The sequence below is a fragment of the Odontomachus brunneus genome, unplaced genomic scaffold (genome assembly GCF_010583005.1).
Source record: "Odontomachus brunneus isolate Ranch 3 - 2012 unplaced genomic scaffold, Obru_v1 Obru_scaffold_040, whole genome shotgun sequence".
In the NCBI taxonomy this organism is placed as follows: Eukaryota; Metazoa; Arthropoda; class Insecta; order Hymenoptera; family Formicidae; genus Odontomachus; species Odontomachus brunneus.
In genome coordinates, this window is record NW_022639490.1 from 1662256 (window position 1) to 1685880 (window position 23625).

Sequence of the window (23625 nt, forward strand, 5' to 3'; positions counted from 1 at the left end):
ATATATATATATATATATATGTATATATATATATATATATATATTGATCTTATACGTCTATTAAGGCTTTTGACTCCTCGCAGAACTCTTGATCGATGATGTTAGACGCGATAAAATATGCGCTACAAATTCTAGCAAAATATGTTGAAATAAAAAGATGTATCCATAAAATGACACTTGCAATCGATCAAAAAAACTGTTAGAATAGCGTGAACTCTATTTTTGTTCGAAAAATTAATAAACAACCGTAAAATTAATGACCTGCAACCTTCTTTTTAATCTTCTCTCATGATTTTGTAACGTTAATTTTACGGCTATTTATTGATCGTTAGAGTAAATGAAAAGTGTTCGGACTATCTTACGGGTCTGCTCGATCAATTGTAAATATTATTTTGCAAACATATCATTACAAGAGTTTTTAACATGTATTTTCTTGCCTCTGATGTCATAAATCAGAATGGTTGCGACGAGGGACCAGAAGCCTTTTTGAATTTGAATTCAATATGTTGTTTATTGTAACAGGCAGTCATTGGCTGTGTTAAAGGCAGCTAAGAAATCCAAACCTGAATTGATCACTAAATCATCGATAATGTTGGGACTGGGCGAGACAGACGATGAAATTGAGCAGACTATGCGAGATCTGAGAGATGTCGGTGTGGACGCTCTAACGTTAGGACAGTACATGCAACCCACAAAGAGGCATTTAAAAGTCATCGAATACGTAACACCCGAAAAATTCAAGTCATGGGAAAATGTAGGGAATCAACTGGGCTTTTTGTATACTGCTAGTGGTCCGTTAGTGCGATCGTCGTATAAAGCTGGCGAATATTTCCTGACAAATATTTTAAAACAACGGAAGAATAAACAAATCGATGACTACGATATATCAAAGATTTAAAAAAAGAAAAATTAGTAGTCTATGACTTGTGTGTTACTTGAAATTTAAAATTCGAGAAATGTAGTCGAAAGTCTTACGTTTATATATTACTTCAGAATAGTTTTTCGATGCAGTTCGGAACGCAGTCGATAGTTCGGTAAGAGAATTTAACTTCTGGGAATTAATAAATGTTCCAAATTGCATTGAATAAAAATGTTCAAATCATTGAAATCAAATATATGTACGATGTGTGTATATATATGTACGTATATATATATGTACGTATGTATGTATATATGTATGCGATAATTACATGTAGAAGGAAAATTTGTATCGTGCAATTTAGCCTCATGAAATATATATATATATATATATATATATATATATATATATATATATATATATATATATATATAAAATCTGAACAACTTGAACAAGTCGTGAATAGAGTAACGATTAATATCTCAACCCATTTATCATATTATTTACTTTGTTGTTACAAAAAGTTTAAATATTCAATAATAAAATGCAGTTTTTATTTTTGAATGGACTGTATATGATAGACAGAGAGAGAGAATTTATATTATTGTTTAATCTGTGTCCATGGCGATGGCAACCTGAGGATCCTGCGGACCCTCATCGGCAGGTGGATCCTGCGGAGGTCTACTATCATCTTGTACACTCGGCTCCGTAGGCCTGCCACGTTTATCGTCTCCCTCAATCTGGGACAGGTAAGTAGCTGTTACGGTTTCATCGAGTATAGCGAAATTGTAATCCTTTCCTACTATCGCGATTGATACATTCTGAAACACACAATTTTGAAAAATTAATTCAATCATTTTTTTTCTTAAAAATATTTCCTTAAAGATTTAATATTATAGGTTATATTAATTTATCAGATATATTAGATTGATACTATATTATAGATCATAATTATTCTTCGATTTGCGCGTATTGCAAAATTTAAAATATGTCAGAGAATTTGTAATACTGCGACAAAGTTTATATTCACCTTGACAGATAAATCAACTTCGTTAGGCAAAGTATCGCGTAATGCTCTGAGACCGTGTTTCACCAACTCGTCGAGATCACACGATTGAAATTCGTTCAGATGTTTCTCCAAGTATGTTCTAGCACTTTGAGAACGAGCTCCTATAGCCATTGCTTTACAATCGAAATAATTCGCCGAAGGACAAGTTTGATATATATGTGGTCCTTGATCCTGTTGAGATAAGTCATTGTTTGAGAAGTGTATATATATGTATACACAATATTTAGTAACTCAATTATACTAATATTATATATAATAATAATATAATTATATATATTAAAAATAAAATTTTTCACATAGAGATTCTTACATCATATCCCGCTACAAGTAAACCAACACCATATGGACGTCTGTCATATCTCTGTGTGCACGTTTGCATTTTATTTCCCAAAGATGCAATCAATCGACCCACAGGTAGTGTGTCATCATGAGAGTACTTGTAATTTAAGCATTCAGTACGCATATAACGGCTGTAATATTTTAAAGTATATCAATTTGTATAATTATAAATAATAATATCTAATGATAATATTATAGTAATATTATCAATATTATTAATAATATAACTGCTTTTGGCTGTAGTATTTTGTTACTAGAGAAAAGAACTTACTAGAGAAAAGAACATCTAACAATTGATGTACCTTAATATTCTTGCATCAGCAGTCAAGCCAGAGATACTAATTCCCATATGCTTGTCTATTGGTATAATCTTCTTCTGATAGGCCGATAGTTCTGAGGATGCTCTCTTCAAAGCAATGAGAATAGCATGTGTTTGATTTTTCAAGCCTACAGTAGCTGATCCTAATTTAACTGCTTCCATGGCATATTCCACTTGATGTAAACGTCCCTGTGGACTCCATACTGTCACATCACTGTCATATTGATTGCGGAACTAAAAAACACATTTAATCACTAAACGTACATAAAATTGATTATAGCTTAACTTCAATTTATATACAGTTTATATTTATTGTAATTAAAATTAAAACTTCTATACTGTACAATTATGATTTTGAGTTATTTATATTTGACACTTAAAAATAGAATAAAAACGGACGATTCTGTATTAGATACGAAATATCGTTTGCATGGAATGACAATATATATGTTATTAAAACTTTTATTTCAGCTTGTCTCATGTACTATAATTATTTTTGTTATTTTTGTCATAATCATCCACGATACATCATTATCATATTACCTAATTTGGATAATAAAATAATACGGTATTTTTACGATATCCTTGTTTTTTATTTCTCAAAGAAAATATTCTTACTGGAAAATTATAGCGTCTCGTAATCATTTACTAACATATACTTGCACACATAACCATAAAAATCACGATTTCCTTAAGATTTATAAATTCTTGTTATATATTTGAATTAATCTATCGAAAAATATCAAATGGACTCACTTTAATGTTTAATAATCAATTAAATACGTACCATTTTCACTAGTAGCTTTTCGAAACCAAGAATCTAAAGACAACAAGCGATATTACTTGCAAAATACACGGCAAACCACGGCAAACGAACTGTCATGCTTTAGAGCATCTCTCTCTCTTCTTGGTTGTAGGCCAGACTCAGTGTTTTAGAGCATAATGTATAGATGTCAGTATATAAGTTTGTTCTTTTTCGTTGTACTGAACTGGAGATCAATTGTGTATTATGGAAGATTCGCACTGCGTTCGATGTTTGACTTAACCAATAAAATTGGTTGCGTTCAGAAAACATGTTGATCAATGAGCGGTCAGTGATTATTGATCCTTACTGTTAGATCCCTAATTTTAGACCAATACGTTGACTAATTACTCAACCGTTGTGTAACCGTTGTGTCTCCTGAACGCACCCAATGTCAATAAGTATTCTAGTAAATTCGTTCACTTTTGTAATTTTCATCAAGCTTTGTTAGCTACCAAGCTACATATGTTTTCCAGTAAGAGACGCAAGTCAACACAAGCATGAGACTACTTCCCAATAACGTATATATATAGACCAAGCATTCTGTCCGCAAAGTGAAGCCGGAAGTTGGCAGTTTAAAACAGAGTGAGAAAGTTGATTTGCCCCTAGTGCTTTCTCACTCTATCTTATTGTCAAGCAGGAGAGTCCATTTAACACTGCAAATACTTTAAAACGTAAAATAAAACAATGTGATTGATCCATTCGTCGCTCTGAAGCATTAAATGAAACTATTTACAGCATTAAACCTTATCCAAGAACTGTATCCTATCATAGCAACCTAACCTTTTTCATTTGACAGTGGAATGAGAACAGGATAAGAGCAATTGCTGTGATTATTTATACACAACATAAAATATTATAAATATCAATTTTATATCAAGATAAATAAAAGATGGTTTTATTCTTTTAATTCTGCACTGCATTATATATAGCACTTGATAGCTTGATAGCGGCCATATTCTTTCTATAAAAGAAAGAATGAGAAAGCATAGGGACAAATGGGAGCGTCCCGATTGACCACGGTACGATTGGACACAACCAACCGATGAAAAGAATTATCTAGTGAATTACTAGGTCGAACCAATCATTACAATCTGTGTCCAATCGTATCGTGGTCAATCGGGTCCCACCCGGGACAAATCAACTTTCTCACTCTGTTTTAAACTACCAACTTCCAGCTTCACTCGCTGCTACAGTAGAAGTATAGAAATGGCTGCGTTCAGCAGAGAAAACTGCTTTGCAACTATTGTAAAATTCGTGAATCTGATTAGTACATGCTCTTGGATTTAACCAAAATTAAGACCATACTCCAATCAGATTCACGAATTTTACAACAGTTGCAAAGCAGCTTTCTCTGCTGAACGCAACCAATGCTTGGTCTATGTATATTCGTCATTGCTACTCCCCCATGCCACGTAACTTGCGCCAACCAATCACATTTCTCATTTGAATAACTGATATTCGAATAAAATGATGTAATTAGTCGGCGCAAGTTACCCCGCATTATTTTCCCCTTCATTTTGTATATTTTATAAAATTCAAAATCATGCAAGAACAAGAAGATATATTTTATATCTTTATCGTGTATATATATATATATATTATTTAAATAAAGTATATATACTTAAAAATACCAAACCATAGTCTACAACTTTTTTATTTCTTCGACAGTCCACGCTTAAAAATGGATCGTTCCGTTATTTTAATTACAGCTATTAAAAAATCATTTTTATTTTACATTATTTTATAGATGAGAATTTACATTTGCAAACAACATTTGCACACAATGTGTGTATATACAGCATTGGATGCAAGCATTGGTATAATAAAGTTGTTACAATAAAATAGTTAAATTTCAAAAAGCTCATGTCACTCATTTTCTGTTACTTGCTTCAATCTATATTTATAAAATATCAGGATGTATCAATATTGTTGTCCAGCACAGTATATACGCATGTACAAGATCCATGGGAACCATTTAATATACATATTGTTTTGCTAATGCTCTCAAAAATTTAGCTTTCCGAATATTTGCCGCTTCTCTTTGGATCTCTTCATTGTTATTAGAGTTCAATTCCAGTAAACCAATAATTTTTATCTGTAAATAAATTGTATGTACCATTAGAAAATGTATGTACTGTTAGAAACCTAAATGAGAAATCCTGCTTATTTATTTACCGCGAGTTGTTTTCTGTGATGCTCTCCGCGCTTTGCATGTTGATGTATAAGATACTCTAATAGCGTAGTATCCCAGATGCAATTATAATACGCATCCATAGCGTCAGCTGTGGCGCAGCTCTTCTGATCACTAGATGCCATTTTAAACGCCAGAGAATAGTCTACTTCTTCTAAAAACTGACACAGTAAAGCTGCTTGAGTGTAGCACTGCAAATGAGCGCAACACTTGATCATTCTTCTGTAAACAAGATCATCTATCTGTGTGCGTAGTATAGGTTGACTAAATAAATCACTGGCTACCATGATAGCCTCTAAATAATATTTCATCGCGCTTTCGTAGTACGCTAGAACTAAAAGAAAAAAAAACTAATTAGCATTGAATTATTATACACGTAAATATTAAATATTATGATGTTCGATAAAAACTCTTACCGAAATTAAGATCGCCCATTAACCTCAGCCAAGCTACATTGCAAGGATAATATTTCAGAGCTTGCACCAGTAATTGAAACAGTATTTCTCCGATATATCGGATGTTGTATGAATTTGCACTATAAATAATATAATCCACGTAAATATTACTCAAATATTAAATATTGCCAGGATATTTAACATTTGCTCTCCTTATCGTAGTGTAGATTACACAGTATTTATAATGAGTATTGTAAATTACAATAGTAAATGTAATAACGCTACAATCCACATACTTTGGTATTCCAGCAGGCCAAAGGGAAAGATACTGCGTGTGCAATTCCAAACTAGATTCGTCGCGCAGAACATTACGTAAACGTGCTAGCAACGATATCACTACTGTGAGTACCATAGGTTCACGTAACCGAGTAAAAGTACTCGTAATACTGGTAACATCTCTTGATGCGCTACTGCCGGAACTTCCACTGTTACCGCTGTTATTGCTGCTACTGCTGCTACTACTGCGTTTTTGTGACTGATCTCTGTTAGGGCCAAACGCTGCTAAAACTAAAAAAAAAATACATTCAGTACTTACGACGGAAAGTGTGCTTCCTTAGCTTTCATTTTGAACGATCTGCAATCGAGATCATTCGCGAGAAATTTTGTGTGAAATAATTTGATAGTAAAACAATCGATAGGTTTATCGAATTTTTTTTAGATTTGACAAACACTACCTTGATACTTAGATACTTAGATACTTAGATTTGACAAACAAACCTTTTTACCTTTGTTTCACCGTGAAAAAATACGTACTTATGTCCCATGCTTCTCGTGGAAACTTGCGAGTTCCCTTATACTTGACAATGTCTTGACAAACATTGCTGACGGCAGCAGCGAATTCCGTATAACTCCAACGTTTTTCCAAACTAGTGAGATAATCCCACTCGGCCATATTCAACAAAAATACTGTACAATATTCTATTACCTCTTGTCGCGGGATTACCTGATCGGTCGCTTGTAAAGCACCAAGGCACTGTTTACATCGTGCAACCATATTTTGCATATCGGCTGAAATGATGAAATTATTCAAAATTATATAAATTTCAGAAATATCTTAATCTCCTTTTGAACGGATTATCTTGCAGCTCAACGTCATTTTAGGGTAAATCAAGTTGAAGTAATAGCTTTGAGCTACTTTTTACACTTTGTTGTGTAGAAGAGTATCGAAATCAAATAAACAATCAGACGTATTGGCACATACCGAGATTCGTTGCCGGCCAAGCATGAAGACATTTCCATATCTCGACGAGCAGGCATTCCCAGCTCACTAATTTGCATAATTTGAAGACCTGCGATTTTGCTGCAGTTTTCATATGTTCCTGCAGCTCGGTATCTAATATCTTCAGAAGCTCAATTGCACCGTCGAAATTTTTAAACATTACCAGTTCTCGACTCTTTGCCAGAAGAACATACGAGTAATCTTGCATGAAACCTCTGGAGAGTGACATTACCACACTCTGCAATGGAATGGGTAATTCCCAACAGCCGTTAACGTGCCACAATGGTTTCATACGATGTTTTCCATCCAGATGAATCAACGTTTCGCGAATTTCGTGACAATCATAAGTCGCTATTAACTTTTGCTCCAACTCGAAAACTTCGATTCTTGCTTTTTCTATAAATTATAATAGGCAATGAAGTTTCAGAATTAGTGCATACGAGTATTTTGTACATTAAAAATGGGGGAAAAAGTAATGCAACAAATTTGTTTTCTTAGGTAAAAATTTTCTAAATAATTAAGTATCTTTTTAAGCCCATTTTATTTAAATATAAAATCTTAATATATGTTTTAACAATATCACTTCCCCTTTCTTTAATCATAAAGGCTACTTACGTATATATGACACAGATGGTATACCCCAATCATTATGCAGTAATAAGTTTGGTAATTCTACCTCGTCATTAACAGTTATCCGTTGAAAGATAGCCAGTTCCGTTTCATCGAATAATGACGAGAAAGAAGAATCGTTAAGTATCTTCAAGCCAAGTCCTTCTATATTGGCAGTATTCACGAGATAAAGAAGGTAACGTGAGATTCGTTTCTTATCTACAGGTGATGCATTTTCCAATACATTACTTAAGGCCTAAAAACGCGAAACATAGCAAGATTAGTGGAAACATGTTTTATTTGAAATTATAAAAATATGAAAACACACACATTCGATTTAAAATACATTAAAAATTTTAGAAAACTCTAATTTCACCGAGAATGACACAAGAATGATGAATATTTGATAGCTCTATGAATATTTCAAAGCGAATTAAAATTATTTTACCCAAAACAGAACATCTAGACCCTTGGAACCAGCTGCCTTAATTTCAGTTACATAATCACCAAGAATTATGCTATCGTCAAGGATTTTCCTAACAAGATTCAAGCACTGTATCTGCAGCAGAAGGTCCCGGGCAACTATGATTTTCCTGTTAACAGACCCGCCTTGCACGTCCAGTTCTAAGTTGTCTCTATAAACTTGAGGTATCTCTCTGAAAACATTGTCTGTCTGCAAAATCTGCAATATGTTCTGCAGATTTTGCACATATCGCGTAAATAAATTATTCGGAGATGCGTACACGTCGATTTTATTCGATATACAAAAACATACTTACGGTATATTGGTCTTTGATGGAGGACTGCAAACGCTGGGTGAGACTGGGAGTGATCTCTTCTATTGGCACCTCACACGCGAGACAAGCACCCTCCAAAAATTCCTTTTGTACTTTGCAGTATACTAATTTCGCTGTCGAGTCCAGTTTACTGTACCGGTCCTTTGCTTCTTTGATATGACGTTTAGCATCTTGATATTCTTCCCTTAGTAGATAATACATTGCAAGATCATAATGTATCTGAAGAGATAAACAGATTTATCTAAATTATTTTATATTAATGCAAGATAATGCAATAATGTTATTTAGGTTCTAAACTTCCTACCTGACACTTAAACTCATCTATATTCACTGGATACATATTTTCCCAATTTTGCTTGATTTCTATACTATCCTCAGTCAACATTTGAAAAGTATCAAAAGAGAGAACCTTTGGCTTTATATCGGACGCTTCTAAAATAGTGTTTAGGGCACTTACGCTGTTGGGTATATGTGCTTCTAATTTCCTAATAATGTCATCTACTACACCTGGTGGCACATATGTTGATTCTTGAAAGCCTGGTCTAATTTAACATATTAATTAAAAATATTCAAAGCATTAAAAGAAAATTATAAAAATTTTTAATAAAAACATAAAGATAAAACTTACATATGAAGTAACTGTTGTTTTGGTTGTTTATTACTTAAAGCTCTATAAATAATTGCCCTTAAATGCCATCTATGATATAAAACCAATGTAAACAAGAGTTGATCAGAGACTGATTCTATAAAGAATTCTGGAATTGTAGGTATCTCCACCACAACATCTGATGTGATATAAAATAAATCTTGCAACAATGTTAATTGTATTGGCAGAGGTAGCTTCTTTTCCAGTACATCCAAGTCCCATTTGAGATATGCTGCTACTTTCAAGGAAAGTATCTTTAACGCTAAATTTCTGTGAGACCACTTATTCATACCATTGGGCTTTACATCGTTTGATTCGGTATCAATTGCTTTTAGCTCGGTTTCTTTTTGATCAGAGTTAATTGTCATAAATTTAATTATCAGGTCCGTAGGTGATGGATCTACACACGGAGCAAACATTATTTAATATATTTTAATATTTCATTGTATATATGATCATTTAATACAAATATATTTACCTGGGAAGGGTTTTGACAAATGTTTCTGCAGCAATGAGGGATTTAATAAAAATTCAAACCATAATATTGTATCCGGCGAAATTGGCACTGTGCCCGGTCTAAGTAAATCTACATCCATGTTAAAAATATTGTCATTAATGTATCCACAAACATTAATGTATTAACAAATACTCTTCACGATGCAAGATAACCCATAACGGACATAATACCGTCATGAATCGTCACGAAAATGTTTAAATCCATGAATCATGAAAAGTGGGAAAGATTGGTTGCTTAGGGTGCGTTTCACTTAACGCTTGTCTCGATCACGCTGTCATTCTATCCTTGTTTCTCACTGAACGTTAAAGTGACGTCGCAGTTGATACGAGAATCAAATGGAACACACTCTCAGTATTTATTTATTAGAAATTTGTCGGATATGTTGATTGGCTATCAAACAGGGAATTTCTAAAGTTGTTTAGGAGAATGTAGGGATTTTATTATTATTTCTCCCTTAATAGGGAGAAATTCTTCCAAACTGTTGGTGACACTTGTATATGAAATGATATCAGAGCGATTTAAATCGCCGTAGTCGAGTAACGATAAAATACTCGCTGCGGCGGAGAGATAATGCAATCTTTTGGCGATAGTACTTTATTCACTAGTCTAAATGTTGAAAAAAAACATAGAACTTTACAAGGAAAAAACGTAGACGGTGTTCTGCAGGAGAAAAGCGACAGCGACTTGGATAAATACTTTAAACAGAGTCTGTTGCTTTCGGAGTTTGGAAAAGAAGATAACGGTGTGAATAAGTCAAAACTGTCACATTCTACAAATAAAAAAAATATAACAAGGAAGGATGAGTCTGACATCGGAAAGTATTTCGACGACAGTGTTACATTTTTTAACGCTAACAGCGGCAAGAATTTGTTATCAACATCATATACTTCGAAAAAGAATAAAATTCTCTCGTCCCAAAAAGAGAGGAGTTTTCATAGAACAAACGGCAAAAGCACTAATACGATTTATTTGAATGAGAAACGTTCTCTTAATATTATAAAAGAAAATGATGAACTTAATACAGGACAGCTCCAAAAAAATAAGTCTCATGATAGTGAGAGAAGTACAATCAGTAACAACTATATAGCAACATCATCAGCTACTAATTGCACATATGATAAAGAAAGTTCAGGTTCTGTCTTGTCTTTGCCTCTTTGTACCCAAGATCGATGTAAACTGGCATCTTGGGGTTTGCCACCAAATATTCTTCAGGTGTTAAATTATGATGCTATATTTGATAGATTGTGTGTATATATATATGTATATGTATATATATATGTATATGTATGTATATATACATGATTTTGATGATTATTGTTATTTTTCAGAAATATATTGCTCGTGGAATTGAATCTATGTTTGCATGGCAAATGGAATGTTTATCAAACCATAAGGTAGTACAAGAGAAACAAAATCTTGTATATTCTGCACCTACTTCAGCAGGAAAGACTCTTGTTGCTGAAATTCTTCTAATTAAGACTGTCTTAGAAAGACAGAAGAAAGTAATCTTCATCTTACCATTTGTTTCTGTTGTTAGGGAAAAAATGTATTATTTTCAAGTAAGATCATACTCAAATTAATGTTATACACAAATTTTGACTATACAATTTTACTTAAAGAATAAATAAATTTTGTATTCAGGACTTGTTGTCTGACAGTGGAATAAGAGTGGAAGGATTTATGGGAGGTATAGTGCCACCTGGAGGATTTGCTGCTACTCAGGTCGCAATAGCAACTATAGAAAAGGCAAATTCTTTGGTTAATCGTCTAATGGAGGAGGATGATCTAAGCAGTCTGGGAGCTGTAGTAATAGATGAATTGCATCTACTTGGTGATGCCAATCGTGGCTATCTTTTGGAATTACTCCTGACAAAATTGAAGTATATGACTATTCGGTAAGCTTAATAATTGTACGTGTCTCACAAAATAATATGAATTTTGTTCTATAATTTAACAATATTTCAGCAACGACGATATCAATATACAGCTAATCGGCATGTCGGCCACATTGCCAAATTTGGCTTTGTTAGCCAAATGGTTAGATGCTGAATTATATAAAACTGAGTTTCGTCCTATTCCTTTGAATGAATATTGCAAAGTAAGGAAGTTTATTGTTATTTAAGGTAGTAAGAACGTTATTCTGCTTTTGAAAAAAATTAAATAATACAAATCCTATTTTTATATTTCTGTTTAAAGCTTCTGGCCCCTCACTGTAATCGTACTGTATGATGATATCAGAAACCGGAATTCACATGCGATTTATACTTGTAGCATATGTTGAAATCAATTTTTTTGTGTGGATAGATCTATGAAACGTGCTGAAAACTACCTTGCAAGAAAATTAATTTATTTCAGTAAAACTCGACAGGAATAAATCACGTATGATTTCTTGCTTCATGATATTCAGTATGGTTACAGTGAGGGGCCAGGAGGCTTAAGACAGTTTCTAATTACAGGTAGGAACAAATATATATGATAACAAGTTTAGTCTTGTTAGAAAATTGGCAGTATTGCCGGAATTGGAAGCAGATACGGATAATATTCTTCAGCTTTGTATCGAGACAATAAGCGCCGGCCACAGCATATTAATTTTCTGTCCTACAAAGAAGTGGTGTGAAAAATTGGCGCAACAAGTCGCAGCAGCTTTCTTTAAATTAGGTACATTTGAAATAAAAACTTAAGTAAACATAGACTAGCTATTTTTAATCATACGTTTTCTACTTTTATAATTTTATACTTTTCTTTTTTCCTTGTAAAGTATATCAAAATGTAACTACAAAAAATATGTATCTTCTCTGTCTCTTGCATCCGATAGGTTGTGGAAATACTACGTTTGGAGAAATGTTGAAGAAGGAGATCAATTCTGAGTTAATTCACGAAACTTTGGAGCAACTGAAACGCAGTCCAAGTGGCCTGGACAATATTTTGAAGAGCGCGATCTCGTTTGGCGTCGCTTTTCATCATGCTGGTCTTACGATGGACGAGCGTGATATCATAGAAGGGTCTTTTAGGTAATGATCCTTTCAATTTACTGCTTTTAATTAGCGCAAGTTTTTCATGTCATATACTGATTCAAGCTTAACATTATTATTTCAGAACTGGATCCTTGAGAGTTCTTGTAGCAACATCAACATTAAGTAGCGGAGTAAACTTGCCCGCGCGAAGAGTGATAATAAGATCGCCTATGTTTGGTCCTAATTTGTTGAATACTTTAACTTATAAGCAGATGATAGGACGTGCTGGTCGTATGGGGAAAGACAGTGCAGGTAATACATAAGCACGTGTGTAGAAAGTGCAACGCGTGTGATTTTTCGATCGCTTTCATTATTTATATCTGAAAATTTCAATTTTCTAGGAGAAAGCATATTAATATGCAAGTCGACTGAACACAAAGCGGCAAAGTCGTTAGTTTCTGCGACTCTAGATCCAATCGAATCTTGTCTCAACGATTCCACACTGTTGATCAGGGCACTTTTAGAAGCCGTAGCTAGCGAAGTTTTATATACTTCAGAAGATTTAGACCTATATATTAATTGCACTTTGCTGAGTTTGAGTGAACAATCTAATGTACAAACTTTTTCCAGTAATGCGATTAAATTCTTATTGGACAATGAATTTTTATTGTGAGTACGCATTTTCAATTTCCTCTTAAAATTTGTTAGAAATATGATATTAAATACAATCTGTTATCGTGTAGATTACAAACCACAGAGAAAGAATCTCGGTGGATAGCGACATCACTTGGAAAAGCGTGTTTGGCTGCTTCTGTACCTCCCAGGGAAGGATTATTTCTGTTCGAAGAGTTACAGAAGGCTCGAAAATGCTTCGTTTTGGATACAGAATTGCACGTGATATACCTGGTAACACCACTCAGCTCCGGCAGTCAAATTGAAACTGTTAATTGGATGACGTTTCACGAATTGTGGAATACGATAACGGAAAGCGAGCGCAGAGTTGGAAGACTCATCGGAGTAGAAGAACGCTTTCTGCTATCAGCTATTCGAGGGATTGTTAAACCAGGAAAATTGGTAATTATTGTTTATCTATTGTGGATAAAACACTTCTGTTTCCTATAAGAACCGCGAAACAGATTCGACGCTTATATTAATATTTAAATAATTCCTAATACAAATGCTTTATTCTATAGTTGAATATACATAAGAGATTCTACAGTGCGTTGGCACTGCATGAGTTGGTGAACGAAGTTCCGCTTAACGTAGTTTGCAAAAAATACGACTGTTGCCGTGGAGTATTGCAGACTTTACAGCAGTCCTCTGCCACATACGCTGGTAAATTAATAGCAAAAAATTTAATATCGATCGAGGATTGTCGATCGAGCGAGCGAGATTTAATTACAATTATCTTCGTTTAGGTATGGTTACTCAATTTTGCAAACAATTGCGCTGGGACTGCATGGAACTGTTGATAAGTCAATTTCAAACAAGATTACAATTTGGCGTTTGCCGAGAACTGCTGGATTTATTGCGCGTTCCGATGTTAAACGGTTTGCGGGCGAGAAGTCTGTATAAGCAAGGAATAACGTGCGTAGCGGACTTGGCTGTTGCCAACGAGCTTAATGTTGAACGCGCACTTTATAACGCCCTTCCTTTTGAAAGGTAACATGTTAATTGTCTTATAAATCATATAATTATTATGTATTCTCTCCCACCCTCTCTCTCCTCTTTTTTTTACTGATACAAGATTTTTATACGCCTTACACGTTCCAGTGAAAAAGATTACGAAGGAGAATATGCGCTTGAAACAGAAAAGAGAAATAAAATAAGGACAGTGTTTGTCACTGGAAGAGACGGGCTCACACCGCAGCAAGCAGCAATTTTGTTAGTTCAAGAGGCACGGATGTTGGTTCAGGTTTGTAATTGTTATAATTTGAGAGTGATTATTTAATTATTAACTGCAATTTAATATTATGTGACGTCGATTATTTGCAGAAAGAATTAGGATTCGAACAACTTCCGTGGGAACAAAACCAGCAATCTCTCCAAATAAATACACAGGCAGGAAATATTAAAGATATACCCAGTACTCAAGAACAATCTCTAGTGAGAATGGATATAGAAAAGTACAATTCAAAATCTACAGAAATAGAAATATCCGTCGCGAAAGATTTGCTAAGTGAAAAGCCTGCGAGTAGTAAAAATCAGAAGGAATATATTTTAAACACCAGTGCGTCCAAAGAAACTGTCGAGACTGAAGTATCTGAAGAGAAAACAGCTGCATCACTTATAAGCTTGGAGAATGACAAAAATGACAAAAATTTGTCAAATTTTCGTGATATAAGTCCTGATATAATAAAGAACGATGAGCATTTAAACGATTCTAGAGAGAAGAAAAATTACCCTGTAATTGATAATAGTAATAAGAAAAGAAGAAACAAAGAAAACGACATTAATGATGCATCCAATAAGAAATTAAAAGTCTCCAGTTTCAAATCAAGTCCAAATCAAGTCAAAGATATTGATGAGGGTCAGGCAGACAAAGATACAAGTATGTCTATTCTGAATACGCGTGCCAAATCGTCATCTTCGAGAAGTCCTAGTCTATTCGACGATAGTTTGAATCTCGATACTCAAATGTTCGATATTCTCGAGCAAAATATCGTAGATTTATCTGGACTGGAGGACTCCAATGCATTCGAGAGCAAATTGAACATAGCAAATACGTTGCAAAAAAAATCTGCAGATTCAAATAGGGGCAGTGTGCAAATGTGCAATGAGAACAACTTAAATGCGCGCATTCCAGTAGAGGCGGCACATTTACCATTAAGGAACAGCGTATTGTCGTGGGACGACGATTCGTGGAACGATTTCGCGGAATTGCCGAAGAAGGTAATTAGGAACAATAATCATGATACAAAGAAGGAGATATCTCAAGACAAAATCAAAGACATTGTGAATACGAGTGCGTCCATTATTTCAAAAAATACGAAAGCTTGCACGCAGAATAACAAGGAAGATCTACGCGATACAGATGTTAAAAAACATGTTGCAGTAAAGGAAAAAGCGCCGCGAAAAGTTAAATTGTTGAATTTATCGAGCACGCAATCACCCGTAGCCGACGTAATCGTTTTTAGGAAGGAACGAAAGATATCCGTTGATTCCAACAGATCTGACTCGGATGATATCTTTCTTACTTCGCAGCTCTTTGAGTCTCCGTTCAGCAATAGTAAGAGTCGAACGAAGTCGCAGTTGGAGAAAAGAATACATAAGATACGTTCTCAGAAGCTTGCCGAGAATACAGAGAAAGCAAATAATCGTGTAAATTCTCCTATGAAAGAAATATCAAGTGACGCGGTTAAAGATAGCGCAAAGAAGATGAAGCTAAAGTTGAAAGAAATTTTGCCACGAGATTTCGGCGTAGGTAGCATTATTTACGATTCCGACGATGATGCAGTGGTCGATTTAAAGCCAATTTCGAGAGTTCAACGGCACGAGACACAGTTAAGTGTCTCAAAAGAAAAAGTAAAACCCAAGATAGAGATTGCGCGATCCGATAACAATGTGGAATTGTTGAGCGAAACAATAGATTGGAACACGTTAAACATCGTGAAAGTTGCGAACAATCGGGCGACTTTCAGTTTGTTCAAGCGCGAGGTATTGAAGAGACGAAGCTTCGCATTGGCCTTACATTGTGATACGTACGTGGATAGTGCGAATAACATCGGATCGAAGATTTATACGACTGACACGGAGAAGAAACGAAAAGCGAAGAAGTCTGTGAGTTATACATACGGAAGAAAAGAGATTCGAGGTGTCGCGATTTCCTGGGAAAGCAATATCGCGTATTACATCTCGCTCGATAATGCACAAGGTAAGAGAAATCAGAATCTCGATTGATATTATTACAATGGAATAAATAGGGAAGTCAATCGCACGATGATTATCTTTCTAATTATCAAGCATTGTCTCTCTAATGCTCCATTACAATTTAATGTAAATTGAAGTGTGCAATTCTTGTAGATTCAAAAATCTCTGCCAAAGAACAGATGACTCTGTTGAAAGAGTTGCTTTCCGATGCAGCTTTATATGTGAGATGTTTCGCGATAAAAGGCACGTATAAACTATTATATCGATGCTGTGAAGTATCGGCTAAATGTAGATTCCTCGATCCGGTAATTGCGCATTGGTTATACACTAATGGTTCCGAGAGAAATTTCAGCGAAATGGTAAGACTTCAACGAGCATGTCGTTATATATAGAGTGTTTAAAAAAAACGTTTCGAGATTTACGGGACAGATAATACTCATTATAGTAAAAAATGTTTAATAAACATGAATATTGAAGAATCAACCTTTTCAGAGTTACACATTTTTTTCGGTTTTAGTAATGCAAATTGTGTGTGCTTCCATTGATTCGAAAAAGATTAGAAATTTTTGAAAGAGGACATATAAACTTTTGTGAACATCAAAATAATAATATGGTAAGATATTCGTTTGTTCATTCACTGCGTGTGATTAATGTAACAACATCATTTCATATATAAATAATTTGTATTACCGAATAACATTTGTGACTCTGAAAGGATCAATTTTTCGAGCTATACTTATTGAGCATTTTTTATTCAATATAATAATTACTATCTATTCTGTAAATCCTAAACTCTTTTTTAAAATATCCTATATTGTGACTTGAGAATAATTGAGATTGATGATATATGAATTTTGAACAGGTATCGCAATACTTTCCTCAAGGGAATTTTATAATGAAGCGCACAAATTCTTGTTGTAATGTAGGCCCTGGGTTGGATATGCGAAATTCTTTGCCAGGCGAGTTTAGATCAACCGCAGAAGCCGTGCTCACGTGGCACATGACAGATAATATCATGAGTAAATTAGAAGAACTCAATCCTGTGTTACTTCATACGTTTAGAGGTAAGCGTTATTTAAATATATATACATATGTATAAACGCGTTACCTAATAATATTCGTATTTGTTTTCAGATGTAGAAATGAGGATTGCCACGATTTTAGCTTGCATGGAATTATCGGGTATCGGGGTAAATTTGAAATCATTGCAAGAGCTGTCATCGGTTGTTTTAAACGAAATGCAATCTTTAGAAACAAGAGCTTACGATCTGGCAGGTAGGAAATTTAATTTCTCGTCGTCCAAGGAAGTTGGACAGGTTCGTACACTTGAAATCGCAATTAAATCTGTGCATGTAGCATTATCATAATATATAATTTTACGTGTGCGTCGTAGGTATTGGGATTGTATAAAGATAAGAAAGTCAGCACGAGCAAGGCAGTTTTGGAGAAGTGTGACAATCCGATATCACGTCTCGTGATCTCATGGCGGAAATTAAGCGCAACAAAAACAAAAGTGATCACATCATACATTGTTATCGTGTCTGCAATAATTTAGGAATAGGTTAAAATTAAACATTTTTTAACATTACATCCTTTTTCTTCTACAGATTCTCTACCCATTGTTAAATCTGTCTCAAAAGGATTCTCGTATTCATGGCAATTGTCTAACTTGCACAGTGACAGGTCGAGTCTCAATGCAGGAGCCAAATTTGCAGAATATACCAAAGGATTTTCGTTTCGAGGACAATAATGTCGTCGTGAGCGTAAGAAAGGCATTCGTGCCGGCTCTGGGCAACGTGATGCTGTCTGCTGATTATTGTCAGCTTGAATTGCGTCTCTTGACTTATTTTTCACAAGATCCGGTGCTATGTGAAATCATGAAGCAGCAGGGTGACATCTTTAGAAGTATCGCTGCTAAATGGAATAATGTAACGGAAGAAGAGGTATATTGAATGATGATACATTATCCAGCGCGACAATCTGCAGTATTCTTATTAATTTTCATTATATATTATTAGATTATTTATATATTATTTTTATTTATTTTATTATATTATTGTTATTACTTTAAGGAACACTCCTTGGAAAGCTACGTGCGAGCACGGATTAAAATGAAATCAAAGTTACTCAATGTCCCTTGTGTGTGTGTGAAGTAGATAATTATCTTCATTATCTATTTACATTATTATTCTCGAAATAGGTCACCAACGAGATGCGTCAGCGCACCAAACAATTATGTTACGGTATGATTTACGGCATGGGGGTGAAATCGCTGGCTGAAAATTTGTGTATAAGCGAAGCCGAGGCACAGCACTTTCTAGAGTCTTTTATGAGCACGTATCCTGGCATATATAAATGGTTAGATGACACGTTAGAGAAAGCACATCATGATGGATACGTGACAACGTTACTCGGAAGGCGCAGACAACTTCCGGATCTGAGAAGTGCGAAATCGTCTACAAGAGGTGTGTTGAATGTCGTACATTAACCCACATAAAGTGCTCTACAGTTCGTTAAATAGTATATACATCTTAAATTTTACATATTATATTATATTATATAGACAATTTATGAAACTATCTATTCATTAAATTTTTAAGCGCAAGCGGAACGACAAGCTGTGAACACAAAAGTACAAGGCTCCGCCGCGGACATAGTTAAGAAAGCTATGATAATTGTAGAAGAAAGAATCAGGCACAGCTTTCCGGACTCGACTATGATATTGCCTGAGGTGCAGGACACCCGTAAGCTGAGGAGCAATAGTCGCGATATGCTACAAAATGGCGGCTACTTAGTTTTGCAATTACACGACGAATTGTTGTATGAGGTAAAAAAGTGGATAGTAATATAAAATAATATATTTCCAAAAGTAAATGTAGATTCTGTGAGTCTATATGAAAGACACAGTTAACTAGTATTATTGAAATATGTAGGTATCACGTAATATAATTAAGGTAGAAATATAATTAAGGATAATTAACGCTTTTTTATGTTGTCTCAGGTAAATTTAGCAGACTTGAAAGAAGTCGCTGTAATAATTAAAGAGTCAATGGAAGATGTGTGTCAACTTACCGTGCCATTACCCGTAAAAGTGAGAGTTGGGCCAGCATGGGGTGATTTAACTGATTATAAATTTTAAAAGTTTTAATTATTGTACTAGTTATCTTCTTTTTTTTGTTCTATATTTCTATTTTTATATATTTTTGATAATTTATTACGCTAAACTACGTATGAATCATGTCAATATTTACAAGTAGATGTTTTACATATATTTATTCTTTTCTATTTATATATTTATGAAGATTGTAAATATTCTTAATTTCGATTACTTCAATTCCTCTGCAATTTACATTTTATGTACACGAGGAACAGAAAGAAATCAGGGTGTGATAGCAAAAATTGTAAGCAATATTTATACATATAATACGGAGATTTAAATATTTTCTAATTTTTATATATTGATATTCTACTCCGAGCATCTCCACAAGTTACATGATTAGTAAAAAAATCTTTTAAAAAATATATTTCTTTATATTTCTTTTCTCCTTTACAAAAGTTCCCTTTCAACACTTTCAGAAATATTTTTCGATGATTATATAATATAAAAGAAAAAGAACAAACTGAAAGTAAATAGAGTGAGCTATTCTGATAGAGCTTGCAATCCGGAGTCAAGTTTAGTGCAATGTAATCGTAATACTAGTATTACGTGTAATCGCAATTTCGAATACTAGTTTACTATTCCATACTTCGACTTGTATAACTTTGATGAATCAAAATTAAAATGACAGTACTTAATCATAAGTAATAAATATGTTCACATTAATACAAATTAATTCTTAGGATCACAAGTCTCATAATCGTACGTATCATATTATATCATAAGGCGGTGCTAACGACTGATGCAATTTTGTCACGGCCGTTTGCACTATTTGCTGGAAGGTTTCGTCTTCCTTGCTGGTCACCTCCAAATTCAAAAGATCGATATGCGCCTTCTTACCGTCCACTGTGACGTACAGTCGCTCGCCTTTGAAAATTTTTGGCACACAGTCCTCGCCGAACATCTCCTGCAGCATCTCGATGAGGCACTCCTTGAAGTGCATCCTGTCCATCTTAGTTGGTGCGGGTAGCGCCAACTTCGGTGACTGATCCATTATTTCAGCTTGCAGAATCGCGGTGAGAACCGAGTCGGCATACATGTCGTTGACGGGCGTTGCTAGCCACTCCATTGTGACGATTTTACCGTCAATCGTAACGTCCACATTCTTGAACACCCGCAGCTTCTTGTCGTCCACAACTTCTAGATTGCCAGCAATCTGCGTCAACAGGTGTTTCAACACGGGCAACGAGGCGGAGAAGTACACACTCTGCCGCTGTATCACTTGACTCATACTCATATCGGTGTATTTCGATAAGTCGCACGGCGCCAGCATGTGATAGTTGAAGTTCCTCTTCACCAACACGCCGGACAATTTCTGCCCCGGCTTGGGTGTCTCCATCGCCAATGTGCCCATCACCTTAGCTGTCTTTTCTCCCCGGAAGTAGAGCTCCACCGCGACCGTGTTTCTCGGATTGTGTATCTCCATAGTCGTGTTAGGATCATCCTCGTATTCGCGCTGCAGGGCCGCCTTCAGTCGGCCCATCTCGTTCTGCTCGCCGTGCACGAGCACTACGTGCGGCGGCTTCAAGGTACGTATGAACTCCGAGGTCTGCTGGTAGTCGGTGTGCGCCGAGAACGAAATGTAGTCGACGGACATCTTCAGTGGCAACTTTTGCCCGGACATGGTCGTGATTTCCTCAGGCTCCGACAGAATGGTCTTGGCCAGCGTGCCTTCCACGCAATAGCCTGCTATTATCACTCCATTCTTCGCATCTGTGCACCAGGATTCGAATAACTCCCGCGACAGGCCGCTCTGCATCATACCAGGCGACGCCATTACCACGCACGGCCCGATGTCTTCAAAATGGTCTATTCCTTTCAGATTGGATATGTGCTTGAACACAAAGGGATTGTTGATGGCTATTTGTCGTCTGATCTTGTCGTTCATGGCATTGACATATGTTTGATAAACCGCCATGCACTTCTTGGCCAAAGAGGAAGCATAGTAAATAGGAATTTCATGCAGTTCAGAATGCTGACTCCAATATTCATCCAAGATGAGTAAAAGTTCCTGTGCTCTTCCCAATGCAAATACAGGAATCAAGCACCTGCCTCCCCTGTTCACGATCTCATGTACAAGATTTGTGAATCTGCCTTCCCGATCCTCCCTCTTCTCATGGATGTGAGTGCCATAAGTAGACTCTGTGATTAGTACATCAGGGTGGATGTTTGGTATTTCAGCAGCCATTAAATGTCTGTCTTCTTGTCGGCTAAAATCTCCGGTGTACAGAATCTTCACACCAGCAATCTCTATCATGAACATAGCAGCACCTAGCACATGGCCTGCATTGTAAGCCCAGAACTTGATGCCAAACACATCCTTCTCCTCATGGAAATTGATTGTCTCTATCTTGTCCATACTGGTCTCCAAATCAGACTCTGTGTACAGCATCTGCTCCGTGGCAATATTGCTGACTTTGATGTAATCTGACAGCAGCCAGCGATATATGGCTTTAGTGGCATGGGTCATGAAGCAGCGGCCTTTGAAGCTAGTCTTCTGTAAGAACCAAGGCAGAGCCCCGCAGTGGTCCAAGTGGAAGTGCGATATCAACAGTAGATCTATCTCGTCAGCTTCAACCAAGTCCACAAATGGCAGCGCATCCATACCCGACAAACCTGGATGTATGCCACAATCCAACATAATTCTCTTGCCTTTGAACTCCAACATAATACATGATCTGCCGACTTCTTGACCTGCGCCAAGTGGACGAATCGACAGCAAATCGCTTTCTTCGGCCGGCACTTGCGTGTCACTTTTCCTTTTCGACATTTTGACGCTAATGGTTAATCTTTCTTGAATTACCCACTTGCCACGATTCTCGCAATAATATATCAAACAGCTCTCTTCCGTGGTGCCTCAATCTCCCATTCATGGATTTTGTGGGTAGTTGGCACCGGACTCTACGTTACATGCTTCGCATTTTGAGGTTATGTCACCGCCTGGTTGATCAATCAGAATCGCGATAGTAAATATGATAATGTAAATTTTTAAAAATATCTGATTTTTTCAATTTTCAATTACCTCGCTCGTGACGCTCTAGCTCCCGTAAAATCGCCAGCTTTCAGTAATGTGTAATTTATTATTGAAAATAGAGACAAAAAGTAAAGTATAGCCAAGGGGTACAAACTACCGCCTGGAAAGTAGCACGCTCTATACCTACCGCCCTCTGCAATTGTCTCCGGATGGCCGAACTAAACGGATGACGTCATGCTGAGTGGGGATGCGCGCCAATTGAAGTATGAATAACAGACGTTATAACAAGCAATAGCAAGCAACATATGCACGTATACAGTTGTGTGCATGCATATATGCATATGTATAAACATATATTTCTTACTATTTTCACAAAATGATGAGAATTAAAAAATGAAGAAACTAAATTACATGAGGTATCCGGTAACTCGCGCGATGCCGTTTCCCCATTGACGTCACCCGTTTAATCCGGCCACATCCAGAGACGATCTCAGAGGGCGCAACTAAAAACGGAGGCCAATTTTTACAAGAGGGAGTTTGTACTTCCTGAGTATAGCTGAGAATGAAGCTTGAACATTTTTCTAGTGAAGTTAGTAACCTAAATATTCACTGCTAATACTACAAATCTGTGGTGGTTTTTTAATATGTGTTATACAAAGCTATTTTATTGGCTACTTATTATCTTAGAAGATATCTTATATAATGTGTAGCCAATAAAATGGTTCTATGTAACACAGTGTTTCTGACCAGAAAATGACTTAAAAGTCGTATCACACTATGAATTAGGATTGGATTGAAATTTAGGGTACGGTCCAGCAGGCGCTGCAAATGCTTTGTAGCGTTTT

General features: G+C 35.7%; 5 protein-coding genes across 6 annotated transcripts in view; 2 read left to right on the plus strand and 3 right to left on the minus strand.

Annotated features, from left to right (window-relative positions):
- The window catches only part of LOC116844263 (lipoyl synthase, mitochondrial), a 3091-nt gene extending 1794 nt beyond the window's left edge, over positions 1-1297 (plus strand). The window contains exon 6 of the mRNA XM_032815555.1: positions 523-1297. Within this exon, the coding sequence (XP_032671446.1) occupies positions 523-898 (376 nt within the window). The 3' untranslated portion in view covers positions 899-1297. The remainder of the gene's footprint in view (positions 1-522) is intronic.
- A 94-nt stretch (positions 1298-1391) lies between these two features.
- LOC116844264 (proteasome subunit alpha type-1) lies at positions 1392-3536 on the minus strand. Its single transcript, XM_032815556.1, has 5 exons — positions 3374-3536; positions 2570-2820; positions 2239-2398; positions 1890-2099; positions 1392-1680 (listed from the first exon to the last, which is right to left on the minus strand). Exons 1-5 carry the CDS (start codon positions 3374-3376, stop codon positions 1468-1470), a joined length of 837 nt encoding a protein of 278 aa, XP_032671447.1. The 5' UTR covers positions 3377-3536; the 3' UTR covers positions 1392-1467.
- A 1515-nt stretch (positions 3537-5051) lies between these two features.
- Positions 5052-10043, minus strand: LOC116844235 (integrator complex subunit 8). The gene is made up of 12 exons (XM_032815487.1): positions 9787-10043; positions 9291-9708; positions 8967-9204; positions 8645-8881; positions 8314-8559; positions 7872-8121; positions 7239-7652; positions 6791-7045; positions 6274-6544; positions 5999-6117; positions 5567-5916; positions 5052-5486 (listed from the first exon to the last, which is right to left on the minus strand). The coding sequence occupies exons 1-12, from the start codon at positions 9902-9904 to the stop codon at positions 5367-5369; spliced, it is 3036 nt and encodes a 1011-aa protein (XP_032671378.1). The 5' UTR covers positions 9905-10043; the 3' UTR covers positions 5052-5366.
- Positions 10044-10395: 352 nt separating this feature from the next.
- On the plus strand, positions 10396-20171 carry LOC116844234 (DNA polymerase theta). 2 transcript variants are annotated; one of them, XM_032815484.1, is made up of 21 exons: positions 10396-11037; positions 11154-11384; positions 11467-11720; positions 11791-11923; positions 12282-12483; positions 12641-12836; positions 12922-13091; positions 13181-13448; positions 13523-13853; positions 13973-14114; positions 14198-14441; positions 14553-14694; positions 14775-16653; positions 16803-17008; positions 17512-17713; positions 17784-17965; positions 18043-18162; positions 18257-18592; positions 18850-19114; positions 19250-19476; positions 19651-20171. In XM_032815484.1, the coding sequence occupies exons 1-21, from the start codon at positions 10396-10398 to the stop codon at positions 19786-19788; spliced, it is 6510 nt and encodes a 2169-aa protein (XP_032671375.1). In that variant the 3' UTR covers positions 19789-20171. The 2 variants fall into 2 exon arrangements, with proteins under 2 accessions (XP_032671375.1, XP_032671376.1); XM_032815485.1 differs by having other exon boundaries at positions 10896-11069; positions 19651-19788.
- On the minus strand, positions 20160-23135 carry LOC116844236 (cleavage and polyadenylation specificity factor 73). The gene is made up of 2 exons (XM_032815488.1): positions 22829-23135; positions 20160-22746 (listed from the first exon to the last, which is right to left on the minus strand). The coding sequence occupies exon 2, from the start codon at positions 22574-22576 to the stop codon at positions 20516-20518; it is 2061 nt and encodes a 686-aa protein (XP_032671379.1). The 5' UTR covers positions 22577-22746; positions 22829-23135; the 3' UTR covers positions 20160-20515.
- Between the last annotated feature and the right edge of the window lie 490 nt (positions 23136-23625).

Bases quoted from the DNA above. Each gene is read 5' to 3' on its own strand.
- LOC116844236 (XM_032815488.1), bottom strand. From the start codon at position 22,576: ATGTCGAAAAGGAAAAGTGACACGCAAGTGCCGGCCGAAGAAAGCGAT.
- LOC116844235 (XM_032815487.1), bottom strand. From the start codon at position 9,904: ATGGATGTAGATTTACTTAGACCGGGCACAGTGCCAATTTCGCCGGAT. The intron at 9,205-9,290 runs GTAAGTTTTATC...ATGTTAAATTAG, and splicing joins AAACAACAGTTACTTCATAT to ACCAGGCTTTCAAGAATCAA. The intron at 6,118-6,273 runs GTATGTGGATTG...TATTATTTATAG, and splicing joins TGGCCTGCTGGAATACCAAA to TGCAAATTCATACAACATCC.
- LOC116844264 (XM_032815556.1), bottom strand. The intron at 2,399-2,569 runs GTACATCAATTG...AAAATATTACAG, and splicing joins GCTGATGCAAGAATATTAAG to CCGTTATATGCGTACTGAAT. The intron at 1,681-1,889 runs GTGAATATAAAC...TGTGTGTTTCAG, and splicing joins AAGTTGATTTATCTGTCAAG to AATGTATCAATCGCGATAGT.
- LOC116844234 (XM_032815484.1), top strand. From the start codon at position 10,396: ATGCAATCTTTTGGCGATAGTACTTTATTCACTAGTCTAAATGTTGAA. The intron at 14,115-14,197 runs GTAAATTAATAG...ATCTTCGTTTAG, and splicing joins GTCCTCTGCCACATACGCTG to GTATGGTTACTCAATTTTGC. The intron at 17,009-17,511 runs GTAAGACTTCAA...AATTTTGAACAG, and splicing joins AGAGAAATTTCAGCGAAATG to GTATCGCAATACTTTCCTCA.